The sequence below is a fragment of the Takifugu rubripes genome, chromosome 12 (assembly GCF_901000725.2).
Source record: "Takifugu rubripes chromosome 12, fTakRub1.2, whole genome shotgun sequence".
Taxonomy (NCBI): Eukaryota; Metazoa; Chordata; class Actinopteri; order Tetraodontiformes; family Tetraodontidae; genus Takifugu; species Takifugu rubripes.
Window position 1 is genome coordinate 11,104,956 of NC_042296.1, and position 13,746 is coordinate 11,118,701.

General features: G+C 45.9%; 2 protein-coding genes across 5 annotated transcripts in view; both read right to left on the minus strand.

Annotated features, from left to right (window-relative positions):
* vps50 (VPS50 EARP/GARPII complex subunit) overlaps positions 1 to 3,551 on the minus strand; it is a 48,008-nt gene extending 44,457 nt beyond the window's left edge. For all 4 annotated transcript variants that reach the window (XM_003969309.3, XM_029845225.1, XM_029845224.1 and 1 more), the window contains exons 1-2: positions 3,390 to 3,551; positions 2,894 to 2,962 (exon numbers count right to left, since the gene is read on the minus strand). In XM_003969309.3, the coding sequence (XP_003969358.2) occupies positions 2,894 to 2,962; positions 3,390 to 3,422 (102 nt within the window). In that variant the 5' untranslated portion in view covers positions 3,423 to 3,551. The remainder of the gene's footprint in view (positions 1 to 2,893; positions 2,963 to 3,389) is intronic.
* Positions 3,552 to 4,756: 1,205 nt separating this feature from the next.
* Positions 4,757 to 11,773, minus strand: hepacam2 (HEPACAM family member 2). The gene is made up of 9 exons (XM_011609481.2): positions 11,596 to 11,773; positions 8,610 to 8,969; positions 8,233 to 8,526; positions 7,376 to 7,675; positions 6,632 to 6,757; positions 6,017 to 6,038; positions 5,879 to 5,913; positions 5,624 to 5,697; positions 4,757 to 5,519 (listed from the first exon to the last, which is right to left on the minus strand). Exons 1-9 carry the CDS (start codon positions 11,651 to 11,653, stop codon positions 5,409 to 5,411), a joined length of 1,380 nt encoding a protein of 459 aa, XP_011607783.1. The 5' UTR covers positions 11,654 to 11,773; the 3' UTR covers positions 4,757 to 5,408.
* Between the last annotated feature and the right edge of the window lie 1,973 nt (positions 11,774 to 13,746).

The following is a 13,746-nucleotide window of genomic DNA, read 5'->3' on the forward strand; positions in this document are numbered from 1 at the left end:
GAGGGAAGCCGACTGACATTCCCAGGAGGAAATCCTTCCGCGGGAGTCAGACAAGTGTAGCCTCTTTTAATTCAATTGCACGAATGGACTCGCTTTAATATGCTCGGATTTTTGAAAGGCAAATGGAGGCAAGAGGAATAAAGCCGGGAGTGTGTGTGTGTGTGTGTGTGTGTGTGTGTGTGTGTGTGTGAGGCAGGTAAAGAAAAGTGCACCGCAGCCCTGGAGGAAGTGTGTGGGTGAGGCTGGAAAGGAGGGGAGAAGGTAGAGATCGCGCTCTGCCGTCAATAGCGTGGGTGGCAAATCAGATCAAATGAGAGGCAAAGTGAAAACGGGGAGTGTGGGATGGGCTGGGGGGGGCTGGGGGGGGGGGGGGGCGGATGACTCATTTGTTAGTGAAAGTTAGAGCAGACAGGGAAAAGGGACGGAGAGGAATTGGGTGGAACAAAAGACAGTGGTGCAGAACCAATCCAAGAAGGTCGGCTCGTTCTCTCCATCCACCCGTCTGTCCGACTCCCACCTGCCACGACTGAGGGAACGCTCCCCGTCCTCACTCCCTGTCCTCTGACCCCCCCCCACACCCGTGCACGCATCGCTCGCTCCAGGCCTTGATCACATTTCAATGTGAGAGGATGAGGGGCGGGGGGAAAAAATGAATGCAACTCTCGTTCTGATCCGGAAATTAGAAAAAATCCGCTCGGTGGGATGAACCTTATCAAAGAATCACGGTAAATATTTGTCAGACTGAAAAAACAAACAAACACAAAGACCCCCCCCCCTCCCACCCCCTAAATAGAGCCCCTGAATAAAGGTGTGCAATAACACAGGGGCTGCGATAAAACGCCAGCGGGAACAAACAACACAAAGCCGCCGGAAACCATTTCACCTCCTCTCATTTATTAGAATCAATCAAACCCTGTAATCAGCTTTGGATATTTATATTTATTCACACTGGGTGTATAAAGTGTATACTATAAAGTGTATACTATACCGAATCTGCTCCAGAGCAAAGATTTAAAACACAAAACCGCTCTTTCATCAGCTGTCTTTGGGGACATTAGGACGTAATCAAAGGTAAACGCAATATCTGCTGCCAGCTGCTGGGTTAACAGCTACTGAGTTTTCACTTAGTGGAGTGTGATTATTTTTCAGCATCCCCAGCTGAATAGCAATGAAGCTGGATGGAGATGCGTCTGCTTCCTTTTGATGTGTTTATCTTATGGTTTCTGCACAAACACGACGGCTTTAGAACTCTTAATGAGTTACCACCGGCCATAAGACGCGTGAACTGTCAAAGTCAGTCGCGTCCAACCTCAGGAGATCCAGGATGAGCTGCATCACAGCTTCCACACAGCTGAAAATACGTCCTGTTCACTCTGAGGGCGCGTCACTGGAAGAGGGTGGGCCTGTACTGCCCCCTACTGGCCGGGTGTGCTAACTGCAGAGACGCGTCTGTGGAAATGAACTAAATATTTTCATGGAAGATGTGGAAAAATTAACATATCTACAGAAAACATTCCACATTCCTCCCAAATACTCATTCTGATGTATTCTTGACTGAAGACAGGTAATGGAACTGAATAATTGCTGGGGGATAAAAGGACAGAAATTCTGAAAATACCCATGAGGATTCACACTGAGGATCACGATCACTTAGTGTAGCTTAGTATTTTTATTATTTCCAGCATTTTTCCACATTCTGTATTATTTCTCAAAGGTACTAAACTATCTTCAAACCAATTTTAAAATAATCATAAATCATTCATAGAAAACTGTTGATATATTTAGCGTTTGTTTCCAGGCCTAATCCAAAGCTCTTATATATTCTCATGTATATAATAATACCAATATGAGAATGTTACATGTTATAGGAGGACTTATTCACCTTGCTTTAAAGCGTCTGTACACTATACAAGGCCCAAGCCTATGTGGCTCCTAATTCCTTTTCCTAAAAACACCTAAAATTAGACCTATGATCACATTTTCTGGCTGCAAAACTAATTCACAAGCATTGGCCCTGTGAGGGCTGTATGACATTTTAGCTGCCTTCAAGCTTTAATTTCTACTAGGGAAATAAAGAATTAAATTAATTCATGATTATTGTCAGGTCAGCTGGTTTTCCTGACTGACATGTCGTGTTGGTGTGACAGAAATAATGGTGCAATACGGTCCAAAATTAATAGAGAATGATTCATCATGGCTTCTAGACAATCTTCAGTATCCCAAATCACAATGTAAAAATGATGAAATCCAACATTTAATTAAAGGAAAAGCAGCTAAGTGTTAGGTGACCTGGCCCACCCAAATATAACATCCAATCCAAATAGCGTACCCAGATACGTTGGGAGAAGGTCACCAAGACCAGGCAAAGTCACAGCAAAGGCAGCCTGACATTGCACAATCAGCTCTGCACAAACCGAATTTACACGTGACAACGAAATTGCTTCCTGTGACTAAGCATGACAGATTGGGAGGACAAATGCAGCCATCAGGCCCAACCATTAAGATACTGTTACAAGGAAAAAACTACAAACTACTCTCATATCTCCGGAGTCTTCATTTCACAGGTAGCAGACTTTTAATTAGACCTAAAATATTTTCCTTGGTCAGTAACAGTATCGCTTTTTGTATCACTTATTTGACATATTACATCAGTAACAATCATTCAGCACAATAATCAGCACGTTACAATGACGAATATTTACTTAATTTACTACTTAATCAAGTTCTTTGATGCACAATAATTGTGGTTCAATAAAAACTATTACTGTGAATGCACGAGTGTTGGACCACTACTAGGACGTGGTCAAAATGATGTAAAAGCAACATTTTTCCTGCACATATTTAAAATTACTACTTAAATCTGTCCAAGAAGTTGACTTTAGTTCTGCTTTACCTTACTCGGGATCCTGAAGTTTTCCACTGGACTCAGGTCTGCCATGCTTTCCTGGGGGCTTTTCAGACCCTGTCAAAACATGTCAAAGTCAGATCCGAATAATGAAAATTGCATCGGGGTCTGTTTCTGGTCACGTCTCGCAGTGCTAATGTCCGTCAACGAACGTCTGTAAAGAGCAGCGTAGCAGAAAGTGGAACAGCAGACCCTTGAAAGTGATGCAGAGTTGCCTTGTTTTCTGATCAGGGTAAACAGACAATTGCCCTAATGCCCTCTGTCCTTGTGATTAACCCACACATCGCAAATGGTTCACAGGCATAATGAGATATCTGCTGCTATGCAGAGGAATTTACAGTACCGCTGGATGAACTGAATGGGAAGGGGAAATGCAGCAAAACTGTCAAATTAGCCATTTAGCTTAGCTAGCTAGCTGTCAAGCTAGCTACCCGGAGTATATTACGAGAAAAAAGGAGCCCGCAGCTTTGTTTTTGTTGCTCACCTGCCGGGTCATGAGAGACTTGATCTTCTGCATTCTAAATCGAACTTGTCTCGTAGCGTAAAGTAAGTCTAAAATTTCAAGGTCTGTTTTTTTGTCAACGATATGCCTCCATCACTACAAGAAGGAAGCCATAGTTGATTATCACGTGACTGGAATGGCAACGGGGAGGATTCAAAGCTTTCTGGGAAATGTAGTGTTTAATTTCACACGTGGCGTAAAATGTGGATAGATGAGTTGTTGTAACTTTTATTAAATGTCAATAGGGTTTGTTCTATTATTTTATTGCACATTAGTGTACTAAAAGGGTAGCTTTAAATATCTTTATGTTTATTTATTTTATTTGTTTCCCATGTTTTCTCATAGTCACAGAGAAAGAGTATCTTGTAAGAGTGTTATGTTATTATGTCATGGCAGCTATTGGTGCCATAGATCCATCACTGTGAAGCAATTAGACCAGGCTCTGCTCAACATCATGCACAGTACCTAACCCTTGCTTTGTAAAGGCCATCTGGGGTATTATTCCAGGAACCTTTTGGTTAAAGGAAAGCAGCCAGCACTGTCAGCTCTACTTCCTGGCAAATGACGCCTCAGGTTATTTCCCAGTCAAATGACAATGAGGTCAATATTTTGAGGTAACATTAGTGTTTTTAGTCAGCCTCCCTTCAAATATGACACAGAACTGATCCCAACCCTTATATAGAACTGCAGCTATAAAGATGTAACACACCCCTCTTCATTAAAAACATGAAAATGATCCTGAATTTACAAGATTAGATCATCACGGAACTGATTCACAATATACATTTTTGCCTGTAGTTGAGGTTGTTGTTTGCACTATAAAAATGTTTTATGTGCATATGAGCTTCCTACGCAGCCTTCACCGTAGCCTGGGACGCATTTGCATTCCAGGCGAACAGATTGTGAGAAATCAGATCTTAACCATCACCTGTACTGTACATGTGTCGCTCTAAATATATTTTCATGACATATTGCATTCATTTACACATTACCACAGACCTGCAGCTACCAGCATCTATTTAACTGAATTACTGTCATTCTAGATATAAAACACATCTCCATTATTGACTTTTTCAAAAGCACCTTTCTTCATGTTTGTGAATCCATTCTAGTCCTTCTCCTTTGTCTTTCACACACAACCAGGACAGCACAGATTTTTATCTGCTTGGGACAGGGTGGCAGGTGGACGCCGCTCCGCCACACGCTGAACCCTCCATCTGCTGCTGCCTCGTTCCGTATCGTGAGAAACACAGGGCATAGAAAAGCACGAGAAACACACACCCAAAACAAGCAAAATGGCTTCTGGAGCAACAAATTTTCCACCAACACAAAGAATGACAAATGTCAAGTCTGGGTCATTGTCCTTTTATATAGATCTTATTTTTTTTTAACAAAATACAAAACAGACAAGTGATAAGAAACTGTACAATAGCTTCTGAATAACAATTATTTTCTTTTGTATCAGCATTTCATCGCAACCACAGTGAGCAGAAGAAATGCTGCATTTATGGAAACTGTCTTTTTGGAATAAGCAGATCTGATTTAAACATAGAAAAGCAACCGGTATAAAGCATCTGCAGCATAATTCATGTACATTATTTACAGATTCATATCACACAAGAACGTCCATGGTAACACTTGTCACATTTTTTTTCAGCAAGAACGTTAGATTATATATTTGCGAATGGGATAATACAATATATGCATTATAAATTAGGAAAAAAAGGAACAGAATAAATAGTAATCACTATTTGAGGAGGGCAGAAAAGGGGAAAAATGTGCTGAGAGCCGTTCCATTTTAATAAAAACAGGTCACACATCACACACAGTGATAAAGTTCTGCCCCAAACTCTGGACTTTAACAGTGCACGATGTGGTCTGTGTTCACACCTCCCCTTCACCCCTTGTGCAAAAAAACGGCCACCCAAAGCGGCGTTCGAAGAGAATAAAGCTACACGAGAAAGTTCAAGTGAAATGACCTCAAGTTAAACACCAACTCAGCTACTTCAGCAAACTGTGACACGGCATCTCGGGAACGTGTCTTATAACGTCGTAGATGGTGGTGTGCATGTCCTGGGCCGACTCCAGACGGGCCAGGGATCTGCACGAGGCCTGCGGGGGCAGACACGGGAAAATTCAAACGCAACTCTGCGCAAGCAGCTTCAGCAGAAAAGCATGCAAATCTGGCTGGGTGCACAGCACGGCTGACGCTCTACCTGCGCCGACTCCATTTTGCCAGGAATGGAGACGAACTCGTAAATGCCAAAGTCTTCGGTGGCGTCTTCGTGACCTGTCGGGGCGCAGATTCAATAAAACAAGACAACAACAACAAAGCCGAGATCTGGAGGAAATCAGCGAGGGATACTGACAAAACAGCAAATATGAAATTTAAATGTAAAAACTGAAAGTCTCATAATGCCACCCTGTTAGCTCAGACAGCTGAAACCATCTGACGTCTTCTAATACCTCACCTGAACGATGCGGCCGTTTGTGGTCTGAAAGAGGCCTGTTGATAACAACCAGAAAAAAACTGTTAGATAAAATACAGGATTCAAAGAGAACAGGAAGGGTATGTCACATAAAACAGTTCTCATATTTAAGTATCTTACCTGTTATAGATGCTCATAAGCACTGGTAATAACAGAGAGAGAAAGAGGAACAATTCATGATGTACATTTAAAATATGACCTCATTTTATGTAAATATTTACAGACTATTGACATTCACAAATGACAGTTTTTCTTAGCATAAACCCAAAGGGAGCTGGCGTCACTATCTAAGACATAAATCTAAGTTCATCGCCATCATATATGCATTCATATACTTCTTAAGTATGTTTGTGTAATTGCTCTCCCTGCCAGAAGAGGGCGCTATCATTTTGTAGCTTTTTATGGACCTATAGGCTGTGTCTAAAACCACGCACTCGATCCCTGCAGTAAATTACTGAGTGACCTCACCAAGGTCAGTTTAAATACTGATTAGCATCGCGTGCGACCGCAAAGGATGATGGGATACATTGCTTGGTTGGGGAGCCTCAATTGTCCTCTACCTTTCTCATGAATTATGGGACACACTAAGTGCACTATAGAGGGTCTAGGGGGTGGTTTGGAACACAGCAGTAGACTATGGAGCTAGGAAACGTTGAGTTTTGTACACAGATGATCACACACAGATACGTGGACTTAATATTCGATCAGAGCATCAGAATAGCGCCGCTGACTCACCTCTCTTTGGGTGGCAGGTTCTCCTAATGAGGAACAGGAGCATACAGCCGATGACGAACAAAGAGCAGACAGTAATGGCTGTCAGGAAGGACATGGAGTTGTCCTCTTGGACATGTTTCTCTTTCCCTGCAAGCATAAATGGACACGGAGCCTGAGACTCACCCGGCATGCTGTGCCCCATTAGAAAACCCGACATTCCTATCAGTCATTGCTATTTGTTAGCATGCTATTAGGCTAATTAATGTACATTTGATTTCAGCCTGTGGCTTAGCTTAAAAAAAAGACATATTTTGATGCCAATTACATCACTATCGTGCTGCTGGCTCGGTACACATCATTTTAAACGACTGCCCGTGTCAGCGGCAGCCATCGGGGAGCCTTTCTACGTATCGCCAAGACAACATATCAATGTCACATTCAGCACACAGAAACTGCAGATGCTATAAAACTTAGTCAACAAGCACAACAGCTGTTATCCGCTGTTGACTTTCCCAGTCACTGGGCTATATCACAGACAACAGCCAGTGGCGCCTAGCAACAGAGATAAATGCTTCATAAACGCCAGGTACGATATATTCATGTTATATTAAACCTTGGACCGTTGCCACGCCAACAGCGGCATTATAGCCTAATCCTCGTCGCGATGGCTCATAAGCCTCCTCTGCTTTTGGAATCAGCCACTGTTTACCGTGCGCTTGTCTCACAGGATTCCCAAAATCCACCCACGCTCCACCCTCTGCCCACCTGTCCCTAAGCTGGCCACGACCAGCGTGAACTGGGCCTCGTCCTGCTTCTTCGTCACGTTGTTGAAGGCGCGGCACAGGTACTCCTCAGCCTGGGCCAGCTTGTAGGAGCGCACCTCCAGCCGGGGGCCCTCGGTGACCACCTGCGTGACGTTGTGGCTCTTGGTGATCCAGACGTAGCTGTTGGGCGGGTTGGAGTCGGCCTGGCAGTCAAAGAAGACCAGCTCTCCGGGGTTGATGGTGAACACCTCCCCGGTCCGCAGGCCCTGGACCGAGTTCACCTCCAGGTTGTAGGGGCCGTCTGTAGGTCAAAAAGTGGGTCAGAGAAACTATGAGTTCATATCCAGGAAAAAGCTTTAGATTTATTGCCTCCTGGCAACAAACTTGTCTCGTTTTTTTTTTTTGCATGATGTGACTGTGGTGACAATACAGTCTCATGGGGCCCAGATTTGTGAATCCCGGTATCGAGGCTGGAGCGTCGCCGCGTCATTACACACATTGGACGAGAGCAGAAGACCTTGAGTGGTGAAACTGACGGCGGCATTCGCAGCAGCTGTTACACAAACGCTACTAAATGCTAACACAGACATGTGCAAACAGAAATGAAGATCATTTGCTTAGTTATTAACACGCCCTTTGTTTGTCGAGCGCTTCAGAGGAGCCGCGCAGTTCGTCAACCAAAGGTTCGCAGGAGTTTGGGAGAAACTGCGAATGCTCAACGGCCTGTTCGCTCCACTTAGACAAGAGGGCCCTGTGATATCGTTCTGCACCCATGCAAATAAATCTGACATTTGCGTATCATCTAATCTCACCAGCAGGTCCAGAAAATCTGGACCACCAAAAATGGATCTGACTCACAGTAGACGGTGAGTTCTGCCGCCCCGCTGCTGCGGCCGGCGGGGCTGCTGACAGGGTTGCTGGCCACGCAGCTGTAGGAGCCTCTGTCCTCTTTCTTCACGGGGCCGATGAATAAAGTTGAGTTGTCTTCGGAGAAGCGGTGTCTGTCACTGGGGCCCAGCGCCACGCCGTCTCTCCGCCACAGAAACCTGACCCTTGTTCCTCTTTCAACAGCACAGGACCAGGTTACGTTCGCCTGGTCCTCCACCACGGCGTGCAGCGGGCTCCTCGCCAGGACCGGAACGGACACGGGGACTGTGGGAGACAAAGGAGGAGTGTTGGTCAGTGGAGGGGTCCGTAGCCCAGGACAGGCTGTCTTGGTGGGGAAGGACGCTCACCGTCCACCGTCACGTGCACGGTTCTTTCTTCTTTGGTGACCAGTCCGGTCTTGTTGTGGAACTCCATGTTGAGGTTCAGGTGGTAGTCCCCCTCATCCTCCAGCCTCAGCTTTTTGATGGTCAGCGAAACATTGGGCGCCCTAAAGATGAGGCGTTCGCGGTACGTCATGTCAGTGATGGTGGAGTCCTTGTTGAATGTCACCAGCGTTACTCTGACGCCACTGGAGCTGGTGTGGGACCAGGTTCCCTGGATCTCCGCCTCATCCAGCAGGAAGTGAGTCTCGACAGTCAAGTGCAGGGGCTTCCCTTCAATCCCACGATGCACTGATGAAGGGATACGGATGAACTCGCAGACGGTTTCTGGGGAAACAGACAGAAACTTCACGGTCATCTGCATTTAGATTAATGTCAAACATAATTTGGGCTTGTTCGTGTTTGCTTTAGTGGAATCTTTAATGAAAAATAAAGACTAGCACCAAGCCAGCATGTCTACTATACCTGTGAAGGACAGAGGAGCAAATGGGATAACTGCAGATTTTAGAAGAAAATAATCCAGGATGATGGAAAGTGGAGGAAAAGAAGAGGACTAAAGGCAGTTGGAGGAGGTGTGCTTCTGCCTAGCTCATGCATTAGCCTGCTCCGCTAACAAAAATCACTCAGTATGACATAAAAACTGACAGACTCATTAGAATCATGGGACTCTCCAGAGTAGGAGCTAAAATACCAACAACTCATGGTCTCATAGTAGAAGGTAAATGTTCTCTGGGAGCCTGGAGGAACGAGCATGCAGGACAGCTGGCGAGCACAGAGGAGGGACAGTCCTGGTCCAGGTCATCTTAGCCCAACAGGCTGCACTAAAACTAGATACCCCGACTACCTTTACTCATTTTTGTTTACAGGATTTTTGTTCAGGAGTTAATTTGCAGTTCGGCTTCAGTAAAAGTGGGATGAAAACAGGAGGATCGGCAGCTGAGCTCAGTACGAACCCCAAATTTATGAGCTCCGTCCCCGACTCTCCCCACACAAGCTAGCATGACGTGATCAGACGGTGTTTTAATGGCCGTCAGTTTCCCCGGCGATCATTCTGTCCACAACAAAGGTGCAACAGGGAGGGGAAGACGTTCGATGGTTAGCTTCTCAACAATGTAACCTTTCCTGAGGGTCATTTTAGAGCAGACCACATAAATCTGTTTTCAGTTCCTCTTCAGATGTAAAAGGAAGAAGGCATTTATAACCAGCAGATTTTGCCCGTTTAAAAACCACCAATGGTCGGTTTTATTTTGGGAGGCCACTCTGCGGCCCCTCAGAGACAAATGCCAACGTTTTCATTTTTCCATATTTAATTTATTCCGAATTATCTGCTGATCTGTATCCTTCTCTTGACACATCGCAGTTCCTGAAACTGTGAGTTAATATTGACCCAACTCAGCGCAGTGTCATTGTTGTCAGACCAGGATGAGGTCTCGCTGGTCCCGACTTGTCCTAAAACAAACACGCAGGCCTTCTGCACCAACTACAACACTTGTTGATTTATTATTCCAGCTCTGCTGTCTGACAGGGTTTTGGTCGTCTCTAAACCCCAAACTTTGCACTCTAAGTTTAGCGACTCGGTCCCACTTTTTACAGTCTTTCAGCCTTTCACCGCGTAGCTCCGCAAGAACTTCAAACGCTCGAGCGTTTTTGGACGTTGGAGCTAAAAGTAGGCAGTTTCTCAGTGCCAGGGTTGTTGTTGTGCGGCAGCATGTGAGTAGGAAGTGTTACTGTTAAATAACCAGCACTACTACAGCCTCTCACTTGTGTCCTTTTGTGTTTTAGCAGTTAAAAAACACCACACACACACGCACACACACACACCTCCTGGAGCTCACGCTGCTGAGATCCATTTTATTCTCTCGCAAATAGCTAAGTTGGACTTCAACGGGCACCCCGTTACTCGAGATGGTGGTCTGACCGGTGCTTCCTCCTGGGGGGACATCCAGACGGTGTCAGCGGGGCCCCTGGTGACTGCAGCCGGTGTCACCCGGCACAATAGAACCACTGTGGGCCTGCTGTTACGTCTTCAATAATAAATGCAGCACAGAAGCTCCTTCAACGACTTCCACTCGCATGAGCCCCGAGGCCACTATGTGTGTGTGTGTGTGTGTGTGTGTGTGTGTGTGTGTGTGTGTGTGTGTGTCAGTAGCAGGAGTGTGCCTCTGTTTACACCAGCTGAGATGTGGAGAAAAGGCAAAACGAGGCGGAGTGTGCCGGGCCCGCTCCCTCGCTGTTGACCCCAAACACCGGCGGTATTGTGGCGATGCAGAGCAGGTTACACCAACAATGGCTCCCCGGGTGAGTGGGCATCCGCGCCAGAGCGGCGTGCACGCGCTCGCACGTTCAAACAACCGTGTGCAACCGTGTCACTCACGAGCACCTGCCCTCTTATCACCCTCAGAGACTACATCCAAGGTATTTGGACAATAAATAAAGCGCCTCCGTGCGTGTCAAAGCACCTCTATCCAGTTTGGGACAAGTGGAGGGAAGAAGTTGATGATACAAACACCAAAACAGGAGACGGGTTTCAGAGACGGGCCGATTTCTCCTGTTCGTTTGGTCCGGAATCAGCCAGCTACTCCTTTTTTTTACACTTTATTCACAGGCAATGACACAGCACAAGCTAATCTGAGATCGCACGGTGGCGACTATGGAAAGAACATGCAAAAGCCCAAAGTCGGGAAAAAAAGAGGAAGCAGTCCAGGTCCAAAAGGTTGCGTTAACGTCAAGTGGAAAATGAGAACCTGGATGTTTCAGATGGTTTTGAGCGTTTTTGCTTTTGCAAAAGAAACACACAAAAAAAGAACAAAACACTGCTTTGGTCAACTGTTTCACCTCACCAACCACGCAGCAACACGGCAACCATAGAAACTGCACACACACACACACACACACACACACACACACACTCACATTCATGCACTCAGACGTCCCAGGACAGGTTAACCCTCACCTGTTAGGATGAAGAGCACAGAGCAGAAGCAAAGCAACGTTCCTCCTGTGGCCCCCATGGCATCTTATCCTCAAGGGGTGTGTGGCACTTGTGACAGGGAGTGAAGGATGTAAGGAAGGAGAGGAGGCGTCGGAGGGAAGGAGGTGGAGGTGGAGGAGGAGAAAACTGTGACTGGCTGTGGTGACAGCATTTGCCAGGGAAATGAGAGGAGCTGGCTTTAGGCTGCAGCCAGGCCCCTCCCATGTGACACCAGAGGGAAGAAGAGGTCCACCTGGCTGAGAGGCAGCACCGTGCTGCGCGAGCACGCACACACACACACGCACACACACTCATGGGGCCTCCGGTCACACTCTATGATGAAGGAACTGAGACGTAGACGTGTAAGAGGAGAGCTGAGAGGAGAATGGAAACTGTTTCTCTGCATTAGAATACGCCGGCTGTCTCCTGCTTCGGTCCCTCAGGCTGTGAAAACGGGGAGGGAAAAAAAAGCTTTCGATGTCTCGGCTTGGTTAAGTTTCAGGTCTCTGTCACTGCGAAGTTTTCGGTCTGTCGTCATCTCGAAACAAAGCCAGGGAGACTAAAGTGAGAGCGAGGGAGGGGTTTTGCTCTGAACGCCTTCTGGATGAGAAAAAGAACAGAAATCTGCACACGGGTGGGGATTTTTTTTAGAGAAATATCACTTCTCAATTTGACTGCTGGCACTATAATTATCTCAAACGTCCTCTAGTTCCCTTTTGTTCCATTGTGCAAAGGATAGTTGTGCTACCAGAAGACTTAATGAACTCAGAAGACCGACTTCAGACATTTAATAAAACTAGGTCGTTACATTATTGAATTAACTACATGAACGTATGTAATAATAGTTACAATTAAACAGGTGTTGCAGAAGAAATGATTACTAATGAGTTTAAACCAAGAGGTTACGTGAAGCAGGAGGTTCCCAGAAGAAAGCTATCAGGGATATTTTATTGGAGGCATGAGGAAGACTTGGGAAGAGGGGAGATGAAAGGAAATCGGCCACAAAGCGTCACATGCTGGAGATGGAGCAGCGATGGCGAAGCCTCGGTGAAGCGGCCGTTTCAGCTTCTTTCTGCACGGTTGTCCTCTGGAAGGATGTGGTGAAAGTGAACTGTGCACGGGATGAATCGGACCATTGTGCTGGTGTAAATGAGAGCCCAGCGTGGAGATGGCACCATTGACAACGACCCCCAAAAATGTAACTAATGGGATTACAACAGCTGGACCGTAATTGGTGATCAGAATTTACTGGCCAACGCGAAAAAATGAAATGTTATTAGTCTTTTCCCCACGTGTTTCCTCTCAATGCAGAGCGACCTTTTTACCGTTAGAGGGCGCCAGTGCACCATCTTTTACAAACAGCAGCACGCGGCAGCACAAACATTGGTGCAGGTACTGGCTGATTTTTAGAGCCCTAAATGTTACAAGGCTGATCAAAACCTGTTAATCAGGCACATTTTTCTCTACTATAGCTTTAACTACCCTCTTTTTTTACCCCCTCACATCCCAAACTGTTCTGTTGCTATTGTTTGGTTACAGGAAGTAAGAGTGAACCTATAAAAATATGTCTAAAGGGAGTGATTTATCCTGGTTTCTCATTGTTTGCTTTAATTTGACGTGGGGCAACTGTGTGGATTCCTACTGTCATTTCCACTTTAAAGCTCCCCCAGTCAGTTGTTGGATTGGGGAGAGGCTGGAGGAAGTGCGACAACCCACGCAGAAAAGGCCTCGCAACACAGATTTCATGGTTTTCTTTTTTAATGTTTTAATTCATTTTTTTGTGTGTGACAGTTTTTAGCTGTTCTGATGACATTTGTGTTGGGTTTGACTTGGAAATGAAAACCAAAACTATTCTAGTTTTAACTTAATTCCTCACCCTAAAATTAAATCACAGAGTTCTGGGGACCAATGCTCTATCCCAGCTCTCTCTCCCTCTCTCTCTCTCTCTCTCTCGATCTCTGTCTCTCTGTCTCTGTCTCTCTCTCTCTCTCCCTCTCCCCCTCGCTCCCTCTCTCTCTCACCCTCTCTCTCTCCCTCCCTCTCTCTCTCTCTCTCTCTCTCTCCTCCTCTCTCCTCTCTCTCTCTCTCTCTCCCCCCCCTCTCCTCTCCCTCTCTCTCTCTCCCTCTCTCTCT

Coding starts and splice junctions, on each gene's coding strand:
- hepacam2 (XM_011609481.2), bottom strand. CDS start 11,653: ATGGGGGCCACAGGAGGAACGTTGCTTTGCTTCTGCTCTGTGCTCTTC. Junction 8,970..11,595: donor TGTGCTCTTCATCCTAACAG/GTGAGGGTTAAC, acceptor CTGTTTCCCCAG/AAACCGTCTGCGAGTTCATC. Junction 8,527..8,609: donor CGTGCACGTGACGGTGGACG/GTGAGCGTCCTT, acceptor TGTCTCCCACAG/TCCCCGTGTCCGTTCCGGTC.